Source organism: Umbelopsis ramanniana (assembly GCF_025399195.1).
Source record: "Umbelopsis ramanniana AG unplaced genomic scaffold K450scaffold_78, whole genome shotgun sequence".
Classification (NCBI taxonomy): domain Eukaryota; kingdom Fungi; phylum Mucoromycota; class Umbelopsidomycetes; order Umbelopsidales; family Umbelopsidaceae; genus Umbelopsis; species Umbelopsis ramanniana.
The window spans coordinates 15,012-34,101 of NW_026252164.1; the positions used below are offsets into that span (position 1 = coordinate 15,012).

General features: G+C 43.9%; 10 protein-coding genes across 10 annotated transcripts; 6 read left to right on the forward strand and 4 right to left on the reverse strand.

Annotated features, from left to right (window-relative positions):
- Positions 1 to 1,893: 1,893 nt before the first annotated feature.
- Positions 1,894 to 3,656, reverse strand: K450DRAFT_259928 (uncharacterized protein). Its single transcript, XM_051592078.1, has 5 exons — positions 3,396 to 3,656; positions 3,241 to 3,332; positions 3,044 to 3,171; positions 2,675 to 2,980; positions 1,894 to 2,590 (listed from the first exon to the last, which is right to left on the reverse strand). The coding sequence occupies exons 1-5, from the start codon at positions 3,536 to 3,538 to the stop codon at positions 2,291 to 2,293; spliced, it is 969 nt and encodes a 322-aa protein (XP_051440800.1). The 5' UTR covers positions 3,539 to 3,656; the 3' UTR covers positions 1,894 to 2,290.
- Positions 3,657 to 3,701: 45 nt separating this feature from the next.
- K450DRAFT_275295 (uncharacterized protein) lies at positions 3,702 to 5,619 on the forward strand (the record flags this gene model as incomplete). Its single annotated transcript, XM_051593162.1, has 6 exons — positions 3,702 to 3,888; positions 4,077 to 4,321; positions 4,420 to 4,660; positions 4,737 to 4,935; positions 5,040 to 5,280; positions 5,407 to 5,619. The coding sequence occupies 6 exons, from the start codon at positions 3,702 to 3,704 to the stop codon at positions 5,617 to 5,619; spliced, it is 1,326 nt and encodes a 441-aa protein (XP_051440801.1).
- A 948-nt stretch (positions 5,620 to 6,567) lies between these two features.
- On the forward strand, positions 6,568 to 8,044 carry K450DRAFT_135608 (uncharacterized protein). The gene is made up of 2 exons (XM_051583949.1): positions 6,568 to 7,609; positions 7,674 to 8,044. The coding sequence occupies exons 1-2, from the start codon at positions 6,595 to 6,597 to the stop codon at positions 7,859 to 7,861; spliced, it is 1,203 nt and encodes a 400-aa protein (XP_051440802.1). The 5' UTR covers positions 6,568 to 6,594; the 3' UTR covers positions 7,862 to 8,044.
- A 125-nt stretch (positions 8,045 to 8,169) lies between these two features.
- K450DRAFT_259943 (uncharacterized protein) lies at positions 8,170 to 8,760 on the reverse strand. Its single transcript, XM_051592079.1, has 3 exons — positions 8,731 to 8,760; positions 8,487 to 8,653; positions 8,170 to 8,416 (listed from the first exon to the last, which is right to left on the reverse strand). The coding sequence occupies exons 2-3, from the start codon at positions 8,629 to 8,631 to the stop codon at positions 8,268 to 8,270; spliced, it is 294 nt and encodes a 97-aa protein (XP_051440803.1). The 5' UTR covers positions 8,632 to 8,653; positions 8,731 to 8,760; the 3' UTR covers positions 8,170 to 8,267.
- An 81-nt stretch (positions 8,761 to 8,841) lies between these two features.
- Positions 8,842 to 12,480, forward strand: K450DRAFT_259945 (uncharacterized protein). Its single transcript, XM_051592080.1, has 12 exons — positions 8,842 to 9,241; positions 9,386 to 9,461; positions 9,562 to 9,638; positions 9,704 to 9,855; positions 9,926 to 10,034; positions 10,098 to 10,537; positions 10,612 to 10,813; positions 10,884 to 11,070; positions 11,143 to 11,233; positions 11,304 to 11,434; positions 11,506 to 12,014; positions 12,080 to 12,480. The coding sequence occupies exons 1-12, from the start codon at positions 8,889 to 8,891 to the stop codon at positions 12,387 to 12,389; spliced, it is 2,637 nt and encodes an 878-aa protein (XP_051440804.1). The 5' UTR covers positions 8,842 to 8,888; the 3' UTR covers positions 12,390 to 12,480.
- A 567-nt stretch (positions 12,481 to 13,047) lies between these two features.
- Positions 13,048 to 13,939, reverse strand: K450DRAFT_259955 (uncharacterized protein). Its single transcript, XM_051592081.1, has 2 exons — positions 13,438 to 13,939; positions 13,048 to 13,344 (listed from the first exon to the last, which is right to left on the reverse strand). The coding sequence occupies exons 1-2, from the start codon at positions 13,885 to 13,887 to the stop codon at positions 13,216 to 13,218; spliced, it is 579 nt and encodes a 192-aa protein (XP_051440805.1). The 5' UTR covers positions 13,888 to 13,939; the 3' UTR covers positions 13,048 to 13,215.
- Positions 13,940 to 14,368: 429 nt separating this feature from the next.
- Positions 14,369 to 15,065, forward strand: K450DRAFT_259968 (uncharacterized protein; the record flags this gene model as incomplete). The annotated part of the gene is made up of 5 exons (XM_051592082.1): positions 14,369 to 14,386; positions 14,414 to 14,415; positions 14,466 to 14,622; positions 14,690 to 14,883; positions 14,953 to 15,065. Coding segments are annotated over 5 exons (484 nt in total), but the record flags the coding sequence as incomplete, so codon positions are not given.
- Positions 15,066 to 15,200: 135 nt separating this feature from the next.
- K450DRAFT_259973 (uncharacterized protein) lies at positions 15,201 to 16,343 on the forward strand. The gene is made up of 4 exons (XM_051592083.1): positions 15,201 to 15,296; positions 15,360 to 15,473; positions 15,566 to 15,616; positions 15,687 to 16,343. The coding sequence occupies exons 1-4, from the start codon at positions 15,240 to 15,242 to the stop codon at positions 16,191 to 16,193; spliced, it is 729 nt and encodes a 242-aa protein (XP_051440807.1). The 5' UTR covers positions 15,201 to 15,239; the 3' UTR covers positions 16,194 to 16,343.
- A 207-nt stretch (positions 16,344 to 16,550) lies between these two features.
- K450DRAFT_284029 (uncharacterized protein) lies at positions 16,551 to 18,121 on the forward strand (the record flags this gene model as incomplete). Its single annotated transcript, XM_051593496.1, has 6 exons — positions 16,551 to 16,618; positions 16,698 to 16,774; positions 16,851 to 17,096; positions 17,158 to 17,397; positions 17,478 to 17,567; positions 17,641 to 18,121. The coding sequence occupies 6 exons, from the start codon at positions 16,551 to 16,553 to the stop codon at positions 18,057 to 18,059; spliced, it is 1,140 nt and encodes a 379-aa protein (XP_051440808.1). The 3' UTR covers positions 18,060 to 18,121.
- Positions 18,122 to 18,170: 49 nt separating this feature from the next.
- Positions 18,171 to 19,043, reverse strand: K450DRAFT_135701 (uncharacterized protein). The gene is made up of 2 exons (XM_051583950.1): positions 18,329 to 19,043; positions 18,171 to 18,270 (listed from the first exon to the last, which is right to left on the reverse strand). The coding sequence occupies exon 1, from the start codon at positions 18,963 to 18,965 to the stop codon at positions 18,411 to 18,413; it is 555 nt and encodes a 184-aa protein (XP_051440809.1). The 5' UTR covers positions 18,966 to 19,043; the 3' UTR covers positions 18,171 to 18,270; positions 18,329 to 18,410.
- Between the last annotated feature and the right edge of the window lie 47 nt (positions 19,044 to 19,090).

Below are 19,090 nucleotides of genomic sequence, written 5' to 3' on the forward strand. Positions count from 1 at the left end.
CTGTGTGGTGTTTCCCAACGTTGTCTAATTCTTCTGTATGGGCAGAAAGGAAGCTCTTTCTCGTTACTTGGCGGCGCCGTGAAGAAGGAGCTGGAGAAAAGCGCACAAGCTCTAGAGGCTGCAACTGTGGATCTTCAAAATAAGATTCAAGAAAATGGTGAGTAGATGAAACAGCATGGTCCGAGGTTGAACTACGAGACTCATCATTTGCCACTTCTCGATGTCCAGAGGAGCTTCATAAGGAAATGTCTGAGGTCAACCATATCTACACCGCGCACGTCAACGGGCTCCACCAACAAATAGCTGATCTTGAAAAGCAAGCAGAACAGCTCAAAGAAGAAGTGTCCAACGAGCAAAGTGAAACCCGACAGAGGCTGCAATCTATTCGTCAGGAAAAGACCGCCATTGAAGCTGAATTGCGAAAAACCAAAGAGGAACTAGCAACGTAAGCGATAGCTAATATGAAACGTGTGAGTGAGCCCGGTTGATTTAAAATTTTTTGTTTCCTTAGAAAATCGGCTTTGCTGGATAAGAATGAGGCTGTGCTCAAAGACAGTGATATTCGATTACAAGGGGAGATTGATACTCTGCGAGCCATCTTATTTGCAAAGATCGGTCTTCTGGAAGAAAAAGCAGAGGAAGCCAACAAAAACTTGAATCAAAAAGATGTGAGTATGGCTCATTACTAGGCTGCTAACATTGTGTTCACGGTGGGCTTATAGTTCAAATGTATCGTAGATAAGGAGCAAGCTGTCAGCCGAGGCTCAACAGCAACTGGACACAATTGTTCAACAATGCAAGGAGTACATCAACGGAGTGAAAAACGCTCAGGTAAAGGGGATGTCGATTTGTTTCGTGGTAAAACGCTATGAAACTGACCCTAGTTGTGACTAGCCTGCCAATGGTCTCACTGACACATTAGCACACGAGCTCAGTATATCCATCACCACGTTTAGAGATGAATTGGAGCATTTGAAGCAACAGATTAGCCAGGCTGAAGGTAAGCGATCAAATAACGGGGGGTGGGTCAATATAGCTGTGCATAAACTAACTTGTATATGCAGAGCAAATTAATCAGCTAAAGAAAGAGAAACAGGATGCCAAGAAAAAGCTCGAAGAGGAAACCGGCCGAGTCACGCATCTACAAGGTGTTGTGTCTGATTTACATGAGAAGTTCCGTCAGAAAGATGAACTAGAGACCATCAGACGGCTGGAGGCTGAGATTTCTGAACTGGAAGCACAGATTAAGGTGCAAGAGGAAGAGCTCACTCAATCTAGAGCGGAGACCGAAGCCTTAAAAACTGAGGAACATGAAACACATGATCGGGTGGACGAAGCTATACAAGTTGATATCCCTACTCCAACCCCAGAAGAGGAGCCTGTGGAAGAACAGAATGCATCATCGAAGATGGACCACTCAGCTCCAACGAATGAAGATGAGGAAGAAGATGAAGCCTTTGTCTATCAGGGAGTCGACGCGCCAGCCGAAGAGGAAGCAGAATCAACATTGGTTGCCCCGACTGAGACAGAGGATGTTGTCAAGACTCACCCCGGGACAGATGAAGGTTCCCAAACCCTAGAATCTGGCGCCATTCCGCAACAAGATATACCTCGACCATCACATATTGATGAAGTAAGTGTGGCAAAGCGAACTTCGGATTTTTTGGGAAACATGGGTGATGTGAATGCTAACGCATACTTTTTTCATATTTTTCTTCTCCCCTCCCCGCACAAAAAAAGGACTTCTTGTCGCCGGAGGAAGTTGCGGCCAGAGAAGCACAGCTGACTAGCATGTATGAAACAAAAATCAAGGCGTTAAATGAGAAGGTGAGCGAAGGGTACCTGCCTATTGTGTATACTGACATCATTCACTGAATCATATTTTATCCGCAGTTCCAAATGGCAGATAGCAAAGCCATTCGATTTCATAGAGTGGTCCAAAGTATGAAGGAGAAGATGGATGCCGAGGTGGGAAAGAGAGCGGTATTAGAGGAAGAAATTGGCCGACTTCAAGCAGAGGTCCTGAAGGTGCAAGATCTTCTGGCTACCACTGAATCAAATTACAAGTCTCAGCTCGAAGTCATGACGGATTTCGCCACAGAGCTTCAGCAACAGATCACCCGAAGGCAATAACATGCAAGGAAGAAGGTCAGGGTGGTGTTCAGTAGGGTCTTCTTGTTTTGCGCATTTTTATTATGTAATATTACTGCTATGAATCGATCAACGGTCTTGATATTCAAACGATAAACTTTTTCCATTTACAAAAAAACCAAAAGCATGTTGGCCGTTTTCAAAGCTTCTTAAATTTGCATTGTAGCCATACTCTGTACATCTTGAGCTTCTTGCTTCGATTGACAATCAGTCGTCGGTCGACTGCATTCTGCTGCACCTCGAACATGGGATTGCTACCGCCTTCAACTGGGGCGGTGAACATGGATTCTAATTCTTCAGACGTAAAGAAGTACACTCGCGTTCCGTCGCCACGAATGTAGAAATTATCGTCCAGCAATCTACCTGCCTTGAATCTCAGCTGTGCCAAGTCATGTCGCCCATAATCACGAAGTAACACCACACCTCCTGGCTTCAACATCTGATAAAAAAAAAGGAATATTGGTTAAAGAAGCGTAAGATGTAAGCGTAAGATGTAAGTGATTGTCACATAAACGAGACTTACTTTATATGCATTGGCAACAGCTTGCTTCCATGTATCAGGATGAATAGCAGATAAAACGAAAATCAGGACGACAAAATCAAGAGACTCTGGTTCTATGTCTTCTGGTATACTTGAACTTGTCAAATCCCATACAAAAGCCTTGCATCGAGCTTCATCGTAGTTAGGGCTGGATTTGACCACCTCCACCGCCGTTGATGAAAAGTCGGCGCCATACACATAGAGCTCGGGGTTCTTGCTCTCCTGCAGCAGCGGGAACATGGTGTTACCGGCACCGCAACCGACTTCAAAGATTTTCTTACTACCCGCCTATGAAAAGGTGAATTGATAAGTATTTCTGGTGGTAGGGCGGTGTGACAAAAAACTATTTACCGCTGGATCAAGTGTACGGAACAACTCTGGAAATTCCAACCGTAACCAATTTCGATCTTTGAAGAATCGGTTTTCATTGATGTGATAGAATTTGTTCCAGTAATTAGCGGCGTTGCTATGATATTGTTCTAATGCAGAGGAATGTCTTGGGTTCAATTTCCTATCCATAACGCACGGCCAATCGTTCTTTATATTACCTCTTAATTCTTCAGGAACCGGGCTACTTGATTGTCTTTCTATTTGTGACAGTGCATGCTTTTCCTGCTCTTCGTCCCATTCAACATTATCCCTAAGCGCAGAAGCTTGCATTAGTCTTATGATCGTCTGAGGGTACCTAGTTTAAATTCCGTACCAAGCATTGTAGTTAAAGACTGCGTCTTGATCGGTCAAAAGTCGAGATCCAAACTTGGCTGCTGGATCGAATTCCTGATCAACATCTATGGAGGAGGAACAAGCCTTTTTGTTCTCCTGGTCAACTGAATCGGTGGTTGACATGTCTTACGTTTCGGCCAAGCTCAAAAAAAAAATAAAAATCCCAAGGTTCATGGACAGAGGCAGAAAAATTCACAGTCACTGACAACCGTGAGCGCTCCATAGCGATTCAAAAAAATCGGGACCTTGATTCTATTCACATTGTACAGAAGGAATTGTCATTGAAATGTCGTTTTCCTTATACGGCGATCTTCCGAAACCGAAATCCAGCAAAGGCGAAAATAGTAAGGAAGAAGACGGAAATACCCTTGTCGCAAAAGGTTGGGCAGCCGTAGCTCCCACGCCAACCCCGTCCAGCAATGAATCGCCAACAGCGACATCCACATCTTCCTCGGAACAGCCTAAACCATCAGGTATCGAGACTTGTTCTGCATGGCATGAGAAAGCGTCCAAAAGGCTTATGCTTTGGGCGCAACGTTTGTATATTTCGTTCAAAGCTGGTCGATTGGGGTGGTATTTCTCATAGATCAATCCTGAGGTATTCCATTTGTTTTACTCAAACATTCATCCATTTTGGGAACTTCCTTTCCTGCTCGAATAGGTTGGGCGCTCTATAGTCAATTTCGACCCGTCATGCGTAAGCCAACAATTCTGGCCAAACCCAAAATTCACAAACCCGTCATTCCGGTCGGGGGGAAAATAGTGTCGACGATATCGGCACAAACACACCAAACCGCAACTCAAGTAGTGTCTACCAAAGATGTCTCGCCTCAACCAAATTCTATACCGTTAAAGACATCTTTAAATGATGTCAATGGGTTTGCCGATCTCCAGTCAAATGCAAAGGTAACAATATTGATTTTTAAGTAAAGTGTTACGATACCTCCTACCCCATGACCCCCCCAATGGTAACCCAAAAAAAATCATTGCCCCCCGGGTAACAGAAAGCTAAAAAGATTCAGAAGCACAAACAAAAGGATCCGCAAGCACCAAATGAGTTTGATATGGAGGAGGACTACGATCCAATACGGCCGAATGATTACGAAATGTATATGGAACAGAAAGATAGGTTGAAAGAGGAAAAAGAAAGATTACAACATCGTATTAGACGTCGGTCTCCGTCTATATCTTCTGAATCTTCTAGTTCAAGTCGATCACGATCGATCAGCCCGTCAAGATACAACAGTAAGATCTTGCCGCACGAGCATATTGATGGACAGGTATGGATTTCGAGGAGTAACCCACGGTTTACTTTTTGCAGAAATGTTTGCGCCTCCGCAAAGTTTAGATGGCTCTGAGACCTCGTCGAAAGTAGAGGCACCGGAAGGTTCCGGTGCTCAGCCAGACAAGGTCGTGGTTAGTTCAGTAATCAAGACCATCAATTTGGAGGAAACAGCAGAAGACGCCTGGATGCGACGAGCCCGATTGAGCGGAAAGTCCAATGTAACGCCGCGTAAAAGGTTTGGGCTTATCTCTCTTTGTATCGAAAATAACCCTTGTCGTACAATGGACCGGGCGAGGTGATGAGGGAACAACATATTTAACAAAAAAAAAATCGGTATAGGTCTACACCAAGCCCTGAACCGGATGATAGCCGATCCGATAACATTGACGTATCCGACCACCACGACATGAAAGTTAATTATGATGGATCAGCAGATGAAAACAAAGTACGATCAGAAGCAACCTCCATCGTTCTTTTAAGAAACATGGTTGGGCCAGGTGAAGTGGACGATACATTACAGCATGAGACAGCCGATGAATGTAGTAAATACGGCAAAGTTGAACGATGCCTTATTTTCGAGGTAATGGAACCCCTGTTATTTGGGGATTCGGTTAGGTTGGGTTGGGTTGGGACGTTTTGGGTTGGCATGTTGTTCCCCCATTGCTCACGTATTTCACTGGGGTTCGGGTTTTTGGTTTTAAAAAAGGTACCTGAATCACAAGTTGGAGCAAATCAAGCAGTCCGTATTTTTGTAAAGTTTCAATCCGCATTGTCCGCACAACGTGCCGTGGATGATCTTAATGGACGCTACTTTGGCGGACGGATTGTGACTGCTACCTTCTTCGACGCTGCAAGATTTGAACGGTTAGATTTAGCGCCAATGAAAGAGGAAATGATCAACCCCAAGGAACCAAAATAAAGAGACAAATTTTTGCCGGATTATCTCGAAGAGGTTGTGAGTCTGGCTGGCTCATTATCAATTGGGGTTTGCGCCTCTTGATGTTGTCCCTCGAGCATTTGTATGCAATCTCTCCCTTAAAATTATATTCCACTGCAATACTAAAAAACCCCCGCAGGCTTATGTCTTTATTGCTTGTTATGAGTAGGAAATGCTGGCTACAAAGGGGGAAACGACATGGCTTAACCGAACGAGCATGCAACCGGACATGAGGACTTTTTGCAACAATGCGGGCGTGAGGGGTTCGGTACGACGCATGCTTTTTACGGGCGATGACTGATTGGGAAATAAGATATTTTGTGTTGTGATCGTTCTTTGCCAGCCAGACACCGTTTTGCTTATTTCTTTGGGCTTTTTCTCTTCGCTCTACTGAAAAGTTTTGTAATCTGTTGTGCTTTTGTTTTCAAGTAAAGTAAAGCTAAATATCACGATACCAGCAAGTTGGTACTACTCTAAATAAAACACATTTTTCAGCCCATATGTCTGACAGATGTGCTTTCCTAACCAGCCCATAATGAGACCGCCTATATTTTTTTTTTTTTGCGGCTCATACTGACGAACGCATGAGGTTCCAAAACTTAATCCAGAGGTTAGCGTGTCCAAGTCTCAATACAGCGCGTGGAGAGAAAGAAATGGACAGCGCAGGAAAGCCCAAGGGTAGTTTCACTCCGGGTTACTTGATACAGAATGGATCGACATTACGATCCGATAATAATTTGAGTTTTTTAACGACAAAGGCCCAACGATGGTGAACGCCATTTTACAGGTTTTGGGCGTAGAAAGACGATCCCTGGTCTGACCTTCCTTCCAGCGCACCGCGTGCTTAGCCCATGGCTCACATCATTAAAAAGATGCCTTATAACAACCCGATATTTCCTCCTGCATAATTCTTTTTTTTTCTTTGCTCTACACTTCTTTTCACTTTCCTTTCCTTCCATGCATTATAGCACCGTTGTACTCGAAGAGGAATATACTGGCTTTGGGAAATCTGATGCCTTGTCAGAATCTCAGCTCCTTTGGTTGCGACAAAATGATCATGGCATGGATGCTTATTTTCCATCGTTGGACACCTGTTACCCAAACCCCGCAAATGTATGGCATTCGACTGTAGACCAAGGTTTTGACCCAACATTTGCTTGGAATGCTAGTGGATGCGACTTTATACACGATGTAGAGGTCATTTCTCCGGCTTCTTTGATGCATAGCTCAGCTTGCGCTTCACCCGTATCAGGAGGCTTGCCATCCTTATGCGATACTGACACGGCCACGGAATACCATAGTGGGAATGTTACACCTGTCTTGATGGATGCAAACTTCTGTCATCGTTCACAGTCCCCAATGACACAAATGAAGTTTGAACAGCTCAATGGCCAATTCAATGCGAGACCGTCTCGAATGGACATCATGCCTCATAGAGAAATCTGGCCAACAAATGAAATGGCTTATCATCCTTATGACCCTACATTGCACGCCCAACAAGCAGAACTCGAAAAAGCCAACGTATTACCAAGTACTCCTAAAAGCTTACCGGAACTCCAAGATTCTGCCTGTAACTCACCCAAGACCGCCTCCCAGCACCGCCCCCTGGAGTCTGAGCCTGCCAGCCCTACTCCACGTCTAAAACGATCACTGTCTGACATCGATGCTGCCGATGACCTTGAATGTGACTTTAAGCAAGACGATGAAGACGAGGAAGAAGATGAGTATGAGGAAGATGTTGAAGAAGAGGATGAAGATGAAGATGACGGTAGCGACGATTACGATGATGCAGCTCCTACTAAGCGCAAAGCAAGTCGTGTTCAATCTATGGCTGGAAAGAAAACTCGTAAAAACTACAGCAAGGACATCACTCGTGTCTTGATGAACTGGTACTTGACCAATAATGGTCTTCTCCCCGATCAAGAAACTAAAACAACGTTGGCAGGTCTAACTAACAAAACTTCCATTCAAAGTAAGTATCTAACCGTCCCTTTGGGTTTTTTCCATAACCCGACATTAATCATTCTGTCGCACAGTCTCTACATGGTACCAGAATGCACGCAGGCGTCATCATCTTAAGCTCAGACGTTTCCAAACCCTTCATGCTCAAAATCCTAATGTTGTCTTTGACTACGAAAGCCTTATGTCCTACTTGAAAGATCAAAAAGTCAAGCACATGAAGCGAGCGCAAGAACCTAAGCGATCTCGACGACGCTTCAATTGAAGGAAATCCCTTTACACTGTACCTATGATCATCTCTTGCTCAACGGCTTTTTTTTTTTTGGCTTGCTCAAAATCCCTTCAAAGAAAACTTACAGAAAATGGAAAGGAAATACCGGCTCCTGTTGATGCGCTTTTGAGAAACGCCAACACTTTCACTCATCTCATTTCACTCATACATACAACATTTTGGAATACAACTTTCGCTTTTTGATTAAATACGTTTTGTTCTTTTTTTGGGCTCTATCCATTTTATTTGTTTTCTTTTTTTTTTTTTTCCATGGTTTTTTTCCTTCATTTCATTTCATTTTACTTTCCTTTTCCCATTGTCGCTGTTTAAACCACACGCAATCCAATCTAGGTTTTTCGCTATAGCCATGTACACAATAATACAATAATTGATTGCACATCTATTCCACCACGCCCTCGCGTTCCTTCTTGAGCTTTTCTAACCGAGCTTTGTTGCGTTTCAGTAGAATCCGGTTGACATTGGCTCTTTCGATATCGTTCATTTCGTGCCAGTTTTCGATACGAGACATGGTTCCATTTTCGTTGATAACTGCAATGGATGATATGGGTGAGATGTATGAAAGCAACAAGGCAGTTTGAGCTTACCAAAGATACTTTACCAACCGGACCCAATTCACTTAGCTTGAAAGAACTATTGACCTCAGCGGAGGAGACAGAGTCGGAATCAGCCGTGGCAGGAAGAGCTAATGGAGTCTTTGTTGCTGCAATAGGTTCTTCGGGTTGACCGTTCTTTGTAGCACTCATGAGTCTATATTGTGATGCAAGTCTAGGATTTTTCAGAATGTCTTTCAGAATGACAGAACGAAACATGGAAAGTTCAAGAAAAAAATAAACTCCAGTCACCTTTTTGACGTGCCTGTGTGGTTCTGCCCAATGGCACTACGACGTCATCCCGCCGCTCTGTGCTAGCAAGTCATCTATTTCACAATCCGATGAGGGCTCACAGACGCAAAGCGCTCGCCCTTTTTTAGCCAACGACACTTTCTCCTCCTTCCCATCCAATGGACTCCCGGGTAAGAAACTACCAGGGGGACCACAACATCACCATAGCGTCCGATTCGGCGTCGGATGCAGACGGTCCCTACTATTCTCAAAGCTATTCTTCAGCCAACGAAAAATACGACTCATTTCGACAGCGAAGAAGAGATGTGAACAGGCATAATGGCCAATACAAACATTACAACGAAGATTTGGATTTGGGAGTAGATTACGACAACAGCTATGTGAAGGCGGCCCGAAAAAGAACCGCATTGGAGGAACAGAGTCGAAAACGAGACCTCAAAATTGCTCTCGCCCTGACTGTATGGGCATGTTACATTCGATTGTGGAAGATCTGGCAACCGTCTTCAGTGGTGTAAGCAAGCATTCGGTGGTTCTACCGAACATTTTGTCAAAAATGTGCACGAGCTAAATTTACTAATTATTGTTGCCTTTTTTTTTTTTTTTGCTGCTCCCAATAATTCAATTTCAAATCGCGTTCATTCTCTTGGCTTGGCAGGTTCGATGAAGTCCACTTTGGAGGTTTCGCAAGCAAGTACATCAGAACGAGGTTCTTCATGGATGTGCATCCACCGGTATGTCAATTAATTTCAAGGAATGTTGAACTTCTTTTCTTGATGACTGACCCCCTGCCTGCTTCAACCAAAATCGGATACCCCTTTATTATAACAACAGCTAGCAAAAATGCTAATTGCATTAGCCGCCAAATTGGCCGGTTTTGATGGTGGTTTTGATTTCAAGGATATCGGAAAGTGAGTACAGTGCTATTGGATATGCGTCACCACACCTATACATATTTATTTTTGGTAAATGACAGAGATTATCTTGAGCCGGGAGTCCCGTATGTTCCAATCAGACTGTTCTGTGGTCTTTCTGGCTTATTGGTTGTGCCAGTGGCGTACATGACCATTAGAGGGTCAGGTCACTCTATCGCTGCTGCATTATTGGCCGCTTTCTTCGTGTGTTATGGTGAGTTGACAGTAAATTTGTATGGCTGACTAGGGTAAAGCACTCTTCATTAACATTGCATCCTCTATAGAAAATGGTCTGATCGCCAACAATCGTCTTATTTTGCTCGACCCGCCGTTGCTATTCTTCACCTCCGCCACCATACTTATGTGGGTCAACTTCCACAACCAAAAGAACCGGTAAAGCATCTGCTATTTGGCTGCATGGAGAAATGTTTCCGCAATATTGACCTGTATACATAGTCCTTTTCAGTTCTGGTGGTGGACATGGCTGGCTATGACAGGCGTCGGGTTAGGATTGACAGTGAGTTGCAAGTGGGTCGGTCTGTTTACCATCGCTACCATTGGATGTAGCACCATCAAAGGTCTTTTGGACATCTGGGCCAACGTACGGATCCCCATTCATGAGTTCATACGTCACTTCATGGCTCGGGCTGTGTGTCTCATTGTTCTTCCCCTCGTTATTTACATGCTGATGTTCGAAATTCACTTCATTTCGCTACCCAATACTGGTGAAGGCGATGGATTCATGAGCCCTGAATTCCAGCAAACATTGAGCGGCCACGCTATGGTGGACTCCCCTGTCGATATTGCTTACGGATCCAAAGTTTACATTCGTCACATCGAGACCCATGGAGGTTACCTCCATAGTCATCCCCACAACTACCCTACTGGAAGCAAACGTACGTGCAATTATAGCGAAGGACGCCAATTTATGAAAGGGCATGTTACTAATGGAGCATATTACTCAATTTAGAACAACAATTGACTCTATACCCTCACAAGGATGACAATAACTGGTGGACAATCACCAAGCAGTACGGTCAAAATCCTACGGAAATCGAATGGGTTCAGAACGGTGACATTGTTCGTATCGAACACACTTCAACCAATAAGAGACTTCACTCGCATGATGTTCGACCCCCTATGACAGATGTGGATTACCACAACGAAGTGAGGTAGGCTGGTTGCTAACCATGGAAAATTTCTGAGATGAAAAAGCTGGGTTAACATGCATCATCCTTGTAGTTGCTATGGTACCAGCGAACTTGACTTCCAAGGAGATGCCAATGATTTTTGGCGGGTCCAGATTTTGGACCACGACAAGCGGGATCCTGAGGCACAACATCGACTTCGTACCTTGAACTCCAAATTCCAACTTGTGCATGTCAATACCAATTGTGCCTTGTTTTCACATGGCGTCAAGCTGCCTGAAGTAAGTTAAAAACACTCTTTGGTTTACCGGTTGTGAATATCTTTCCTAATCTAATACACCTCAATTCACTAGTGGGGCTATGGTCAACAAGAAGTCACCTGCATCAAGGACGGAAAGAAGCCAAAAACAATGTGGTACATTGAGTCAAGTGAAAATGAAAACTGTAAGTAGGAAATTTCGTGGTGTGGTTTGAGCTTACAAGTGTGCTTATACGTCGATGACTCCAACCGTAGTGCCTGAGGATACTGAATTAGTCAACTACCGAAAACCTGGATTCTTTAGCAAGTTCGCCGAACTTAACCAAGTCATGTGGAACACCAACAAGGGGCTCACAGACTCTCATCCTTATGATTCCAGACCCCAGGTAAGCTACAACGCCAATATATCTGATCATCGATTGTTTGGTGGGATCTAACCCTGTTTGTCATCTTTAAGCATTGGCCATGGCTGCGTCGTGGTATCAACTTCTGGGGTGGTGGCGAGCTTCATCGCCACATTTACCTTCTTGGTAATCCGTTGGTGTACTGGTCCTCTAGTGCAGCCATCGCATTGTATCTTGTGTCCAAGGTTCTATGTCTGTTCCTCGAAAAGCGAGGTATTAACATCGAGATGGGAGGCCTACGCAAGTTTTACGATGAGTCGGCTGGATTCTTCTTTATAGGATGGTTGCTGCATTATACCCCATTCTTTTTGATGGGCCGTCAACTCTTTTTGCATCATTACATGCCCGCCTTGTATTTTGCTATCCTTGCCCTTGCTGTTACTTTCGACCTTGCCACGATTCGTATGCCGAACCGACGACGCATCATGGTAGCCTCGGCTGCTATCATGGTCATTATCTTTGCATACCGTCAATTTATCCCTATCACTTACGGTGAGCCTTGGACACAGTCCAAGTGTGAAAATGCAAAGTGGCTAAAGACCTGGGACTTTGACTGCAACCAGTGAGTAGTGAGCTACCATTTATAACAGAGCACAGGGCCGATTTTTCTAACTCTATCTTTTGCAGGTTCTACACTGATTATTCCATGTATAACCAACCTATTGCGTTTGGCGATAAGCTTCAAGGCGCTGTCAAGAGCTTTTGGAATAAGAACCAGCAGCTTATGGATCCTAAAGATGAGATTGCTGCCGAAGTAGCCGATGATGTCAATATCGCCACAGATGCAGCGGACGAAGCTGAGCAAGATAGAGGCCAGGAAGCTGTCCCCTCCGAGGCTTCTACATCTTCTGAAGCGATCGATGTTGAGGCTATCGCACAAGATGCATTAGACGATATGGCAGGGGCGAACGAAGCCGATGGAGAGGAAGTGATCTGATGATGCCTTTTATCATAGACAAAAGAAAAAAAAAAAGTTCTTCATTTATGAAGATCACCCCAAGTTATCCTTCATACAGTACGAAGCAAAAAAAAGCCATTCTATTTGGCGGCCATACCACCATTGTTATTGTTTTTCCTGATCTTTTCATTATAAAGCGCACACGTTATGATTTTAAACAATGTTCCTAGTGTTTTATTGTATGGTAAAACTACAGTTGAAAACTACACTAAACAACAAAAAACTGGCAAACTACAAACCTCAAATCGTTACGACATGTTATACTGTAACAGTATTTTCAAGGACTGATATACTTTTCAAGACGCTCACTCACTCACTCACTCAGATGCGTATTAAGCAGTTCAAACGAATACATAACTTAATCAAGAGGCAAACACAATTGGGCAATTGCAAAGCACACATGCGCTCAAAAAGTCCTGAACTACCAACCACCAGCTTTTTCATGCCGAGCCGGACGCTCTCCAATTGATGAATACAGTGACGAGCGCCGAAGAGACTACTCTGCTCGAGTCGACACCACGATACTCGATGGTCAGGACGCCAACTGGATCAAAACCAAAACAAATTGGAAGAGAGCGTGAAATCTCCAAAAGGAGCACCGGTGGAAGGTTCAGACTTACCACATGAGCCATGATGTAGATACTGTGTTAAATATTTTACACAGGTGCTTTGCAATGCTCAAAGGAAACCATTTCTTTTCAGATTTGGACATCTTTGGATTTTATTCAATGCAAAGGTTCATACATGTGGATGAGAGTATGCAAGTGGAAGGCCAGGGCTATGATGTGAAGGGGGGAGTCAGAGTTTACTCTTCGTCATCTTCGGCATCGTCACCACCCTCAGCAGAGGACTTGGCGCGCTTTCTCTTGACACGACCAGCGCGGCCACCACCATAGGGGGAGGTCAAAGCGAAATCGATGTGCTTTTGGGAGTCCTATAAGAGATGTGTAAGGTTAGTCTTTGACATTTAAAAAAAAATTTTTTTTCTACAGTCTTCAGGTACGGAGACTGATGAAAAAATACTTACCAAACGAACGATGAAGGAGGGGATGTTGACAATCTGCTTGCCGACACGGATGTGACGTTGGCGGATGAGAACACGAGCGTGGTGGATAGACTTGGCAAGACCGAGCTTGAAGACCTGGGTCTGGAGACGACGCTCCAAGAAATCTTCAATCTTGAGACCCAAGACGTAATCGAGCTTCATACGGGACTCATCGAGCACACCAATACGAACAAGACGACGGATAAGAGCGTTACCCTCGAAGAGACGACGGGGATCCTTCTCATCAAGCTTCAAAAGCTCACGAGCAGCACGACGGATCTTGGAGAGAGTGTAACCAACACGCCAGACTTCACGCTTGTTCTTGAGACCGAACTCGCCAATGAGCTTCAATTCGGCATCAATACGCTCAGATTCGAAGGGACGCTTTGGGACCTTGGAGGTCTTGGAGTATTTCCTGGGAGCACCGGCCATGTTAAAAGGTAAAGAGAAGGAACTTTGTTGTTGTGAGCCGCAACAAAATTTTTCAATTGGGAGCGGAAACCAAAACAAAAAATTCTCATTGGCTGAAGCCATTTGTCTCGAGCTAAGCCACTGTCCACAGTGTTCACTTTGCAACAGAATTTTTTTTACTATTGCTCTCTCTCTTTTCGTTGTCGTATAGCCCAGGTACTACACCATTCCTATATTCATTCACCCAGAGGATTCATAGAAATAGCAAAGCCAGGTCTCCTCCGCCAGCACTATCCGAACGTCATTCCCTTGAAAAAAAATCATTTCAGGGATAATCTCAGGATAATCAGCATGGACGAAGGCAGACCAGACAATTGCTTTTTCAATGGCAAAGATGGAGAATTCCTTTAATCCTGCTTAACGAAGCTGATATATATATATGTTATGCAACCTATACTAACTCTCACTCTTCTCCTTCACCTCTGCTTCTATCGATATCTAGAATGCCTCACTCATACGGTAGTAAGTATCGAGAACCAGTCGCTGCTATTCAACTACTTTTTTGATCCCCTTGATTCACCTACAATTCTTTTACTTAGTCCGTGCTCGCACCCGCCACATGTTCTCACGCAAGTTCCGTGAGCATGGTTCTATCCCTTTGTCCACCTACCTTAAGACCTACAAGGTTGGTGACATTGTTGACATCAAGGCTAACGCCGCTGTCCAAAAGGGTATGCCCCACAAGTTCTACCATGGGTAGGTATCCTCATATCATGGAGATCAATTGTTTTCGTAGCATGTTCTCATTCTCGCCTTCTTTCAGTCGCACTGGTATCGTCTACAACGTTACCAAGTCTGCCGTCGGTGTCATCGTCTACAAGCGTGTTGGCAACCGTTATATGGAGAAGCGTGTCAACATCCGTGTTGAGCACGTCAAGCACTCCAAGTGCCGTCAAGAATTCTTGGACCGCGTCAAGGAGAACGCTCGCAAGCGCAAGGAAGCCACTGAGGCTGGTGGTAAGTTGACAGCCTACACATTATCATGGTAAAGATTCCATTGTCTCACACATTTATCTCGCTTTACAGTCCAGGTTGTCTTGAAGAGACTTCCCGTTCAACCCCGTGAGGCTCGCCATGTCTCCACCAAGGCTAACTTCCCCGAGACCATCACCCCTGTTGCTTACGAGACTCTTATCTAAACCATAAGGTCTTGCATTCATCATGGGCGATGCGGTGACAGCATACTTGGTTTTCATTCAATAAATTTAAAAAATAAAAAATCTCTATTGTGTGTTACTTGTTCATTCAACTGAGATCTTTAAACTACTTTGAGAGCGGGGTTTGCCTCGAGGGCTTCTTTGATCTACATCATTATGGAATCATCCATTGACTGGTGTGAAGCAAACTATGCTTTCTCGCCCTATATTGCTGTAGGTACACAGAGTGAGGACAGACCATGCGCAACCAATAATTAATGTTGCTATCGTTATTAGGAATTCTGGAACTCCATTTCCTCCATCGCCATGATACTTCTTGGAGAGATCAGATTCTACAAGATAGCGTCAAAGCAGTTTCGATTTGTATTTCATCTTATTACGGCTGTTGGGGTAAAGTAACGATTTCGAGATTTCTGTGAATTTTATTTTTTTAAGGGCGGATCGAATAGTAGACTGACGAAACTAACCTTTTCCTTGTACAGATTGGCAGCTTCTTGTTCCACGCAACACTGAATAGATACACTCAAGCTATGGTAAAACATGATGCCTAGTTTGCGGGAAGTGATCGAATTCTATTAACCACTAAATATTTTGACTCACCAGGATGAAGTGCCCATGGTCTGGGCTGCAATCGCTTTATTTTTCATCATGTTGGAAACACGATTTGGCCCAATGCCAAAGGTAGCAGTTGGATTTACACTCTATGCCATATTTGCTACCATCATGGTAGTTGCTCCGGCAAGTCAGTACCAATTCTATGTATTTCATGGTACATTTGGGTCTTTAGAAGTCATCTCCATTATCATGATTTGGACTATCTATCGAGCAAAGAAGACCAAGATTCCAGGTTTGGAGACTTTGTTCAAAAGAGGTATATCCATATATGCCCTGGCCGTAGTCTGTTGGATGGTGGATCTTCATTTTTGCAACTGGCTATCCTCGCTGCCCGTCAATCCTCAGCTCCATGCTTTCTGGCACATTTTTGCTTCAATTGGCTTATTGCACCTGTTTTCCATCGTCTATGTAGATCGTCTAGAAAAAGAGGGCAGCGCACCTTATGTTTCTTATAGATATGCTTGTATTCCTGTAGTAAATTATAAAGCTGACTGATGGCGCTGAAAGTCGCACGCAGTCTCGCCAAAAAAATTAGTCGTCATCAAGCGTCTTTTGGAATGCGATACCCGACAAAAATCACAGTTTCTTATGGAGGTATATGATTCTCAGCTCATTCTTTAATAAAATCAGAATTTGTTTCAGTCGTACAAGTTGACAAAATGTTTGATCTTGAAAGCAACCAATTCCTTAAGACTGTACACATAGGGTTGTGTGTGATCTCTTCTGGTTTCAATTATAACCTATGTTTAGAAAAACAAACCACATTCTGTTCGTAACCTTGCAAATGGTTATATAAACCAAAGTCGACTTCATCCACTATTTCTGCTTATTCTGCTTCTCTATATCCCACACATGAAACTCACTAGTGCCATTGCCCTCTGCGGGCTTTTATCGCAGGTATCTGCAAAGATGGTTGTCGGGTAGGTCAACATGAAAGGTTCTCTATCAACGCAATTGAAGTCACTAAAGACAATTTATTCAACCCATTGATGACCATAGCTACTTCCCCAACTGGTTGTATGCGAACTATCCCGTTGAAAAGATCCCAGTGAACAAATACACCCACATCAACTATGGTACGTTTATCAAATGAGACGGAAAATCATCATAACAAAAAGCAATGGCCAAGGACTTAAAATATCGTTTGTATAGCGTTCGCCATTCTCAACAAAGATGATATGGTTCCTGCATTCACTGACGATTGGGCCGTCGAGTCCTCCCTACCAAAGCTTGTCAACAATACCCACACCGTTGGTAGCAAGGTCTTGTTGTCTGTCGGAGGATGGACTGGTTCCATCAAGTTCTCTAAAATGGTGGCAAAGGCAGAAAACAGAAAGAAGTTCATTGATTGGAATTTGAACTTCATTTCAAAGTACAATACTGACGGTGTTGATATTGGTAAGTATTGCCGTAATATCAATACTTATTGTAGAATCCTGCGCTAATGAGAGAACAATAGATTGGGAGTACCCTGGTCGCCAAGCTGCTGGCTGTAACGAATTTGATGCAAAGAATGATGCTTCCAACTTCTTGATCTTGTTGAAGGAGCTTCGTGCTGCTTTGGATAAAAAATTCCCAAAGCAACACAAAGAAATTACCATGGCTGTACACGTCTATCCATTCCAAACTGAGAAGGGATACATGGAGAGCGTCAAGGACTTTGTTCCATTCTTCGACCATATTAATATTATGTCATATGGTATGAATGCATCTCATCAGGGATATCGCAGTAAAGAAATCGGACAATCACTTAATCATTCATCTCCTTCCTTAACTTAGACATCAACGGTGCCTGGGGCACAACCACTGGACCTAATGCTCCATTGTATCATGAAGAGGGTAAGGGAGAACAAGTATCTTTTGCTTCAAGTAAGTATAGAGGAATTTCTTTCCAGATCTGAGTTGTTACACTGAATATCCCTCTAACGTACTCATTTTCAAGGTATCAAGAACTGGATTGATGCTGGTGTTCCAGCTGCAAAGATCAATGCTGGCCTTGCCTACTACGGAAGATCAATAAAAACTGCTGAAGACATGAAGGATAATCAATATGTCAGCAGCGTCAAAGGAGCTCCCAAGGGAGACTCTGATGATGCTTACTGGCAGGACCCTAGCTGCAACGCCGAGGAAGGTGGCTTCTCTGGTATTTGGAAGTACACCAACTTGAGATCACAAGGCATCCTCGACAAGGACGGAAAGCCAGGTGCAGGCTATACCAAACACTGGGATCCCATCTCCAGTACTCCATGGTTGTTCAACGAAATGACAAAGACTTACATCTCATACGAAGACAAGGATTCTTTGATGCACAAAGTCGAACTCGCCTTGTGCCTTGACATTGGCGGTGTGATGGCCTGGTAAGTTTGGCTCATATGAAAGGCAACAGTGTTATACATTTTTTTATTAATGAACCTCCAAAAAAGGGATATTCACCAAGACAATGGCGAGCTTATGGAAGCTGTGCAAATGATCAACGGAAAGAAACCTGAAACTTGTCCTACATTGAAGGATTTGGCCGCTAAGAAAGGGCCCGGTGCCCACTCTAAAGAAGAAGTACCCGAGGCATCTGCTTCTGATGAATCAGTCAAAAAAATGGCTATGTCTACAACTGCATCAGTAGAAACGTTTACCATGTCTTCGGCTGCATCTGTTGAGACAGGTCCAGTTGAAATTGACGAGTCTACTATTACTGAAGAGACAAAACCATCGCAATTAGGAATGCCCTGTATGACTGGCCATATGAAGTGTGCTAACAGAGGTGAAACACCTGAATATCACGAATGCGTCAACGGCTTGCTCACAAGTCGCATGTGCGCGGAAGGCACTGTCTGTAACACCCATGGAGATCTCATTCTTTGCAACTACCCTACTGAGGAAGTGGCCAAGAAGCTCGCTACCAAGGTCAATCCAACAGCTGAAGACCCTAATGTGACAGTACAAGAGCAAATGAAAGATAGTGAACCGCAAGTTGAGTACGAAGGTGTGATCAAGGGCACTTTCTTTGCAGTAGACATGGATGCTACTCGCCAAGCTGACGCTACTCCTCAAGCTGATGTTGCTCCCAAAGTTGATGTTGCTGCCGAAAGTCTTCCCCAGGTTGATGAACACTATGAAGAGGCAGTTATGAAATCGTATGCTGTGCAGGAAAGTATGTTCGATGTCTTCGCTGACTTCTCGACTGAAACCTACACCGCCGGCATGCCAAAGGCCACTGCCTCTCTCTAAGAGTGGCACGACTTCAAGTCGCCCTGCATTACACTGATGCATTATATCTCTTCTTATCCATGTACCATCGTAAATCTTTTGTTTTAGAAAATACGTAATATAGAAATATTTAACGGCGTTAGGCGAGACAGTATGAGTAGTATACCCCCAATTGAATAAACAATACT

Coding starts and splice junctions, on each gene's coding strand:
- K450DRAFT_259955 (XM_051592081.1), bottom strand. CDS start 13,887: ATGGCCGGTGCTCCCAGGAAATACTCCAAGACCTCCAAGGTCCCAAAG. Junction 13,345..13,437: donor CCTCCTTCATCGTTCGTTTG/GTAAGTATTTTT, acceptor CATCTCTTATAG/GACTCCCAAAAGCACATCGA.
- K450DRAFT_259943 (XM_051592079.1), bottom strand. CDS start 8,631: ATGAGTGCTACAAAGAACGGTCAACCCGAAGAACCTATTGCAGCAACA. Junction 8,417..8,486: donor AAGTGAATTGGGTCCGGTTG/GTAAAGTATCTT, acceptor CATCCATTGCAG/TTATCAACGAAAATGGAACC.
- K450DRAFT_259945 (XM_051592080.1), top strand. CDS start 8,889: ATGGACTCCCGGGTAAGAAACTACCAGGGGGACCACAACATCACCATA. Junction 10,538..10,611: donor CTACCCTACTGGAAGCAAAC/GTACGTGCAATT, acceptor TACTCAATTTAG/AACAACAATTGACTCTATAC. Junction 10,814..10,883: donor GATTACCACAACGAAGTGAG/GTAGGCTGGTTG, acceptor TCATCCTTGTAG/TTGCTATGGTACCAGCGAAC.
- K450DRAFT_135701 (XM_051583950.1), bottom strand. CDS start 18,965: ATGCATCAGTGTAATGCAGGGCGACTTGAAGTCGTGCCACTCTTAGAG.
- K450DRAFT_259928 (XM_051592078.1), bottom strand. CDS start 3,538: ATGTCAACCACCGATTCAGTTGACCAGGAGAACAAAAAGGCTTGTTCC. Junction 3,333..3,395: donor GTCTTTAACTACAATGCTTG/GTACGGAATTTA, acceptor TTCTGCGCTTAG/GGATAATGTTGAATGGGACG. Junction 3,172..3,240: donor GGTTCCTGAAGAATTAAGAG/GTAATATAAAGA, acceptor CCTCTGCATTAG/AACAATATCATAGCAACGCC.
- K450DRAFT_135608 (XM_051583949.1), top strand. CDS start 6,595: ATGCATTATAGCACCGTTGTACTCGAAGAGGAATATACTGGCTTTGGG. Junction 7,610..7,673: donor TAACAAAACTTCCATTCAAA/GTAAGTATCTAA, acceptor TCTGTCGCACAG/TCTCTACATGGTACCAGAAT.
- K450DRAFT_259973 (XM_051592083.1), top strand. CDS start 15,240: ATGGAATCATCCATTGACTGGTGTGAAGCAAACTATGCTTTCTCGCCC. Junction 15,297..15,359: donor CTTTCTCGCCCTATATTGCT/GTAGGTACACAG, acceptor TATCGTTATTAG/GAATTCTGGAACTCCATTTC. Junction 15,617..15,686: donor ATAGATACACTCAAGCTATG/GTAAAACATGAT, acceptor TTGACTCACCAG/GATGAAGTGCCCATGGTCTG.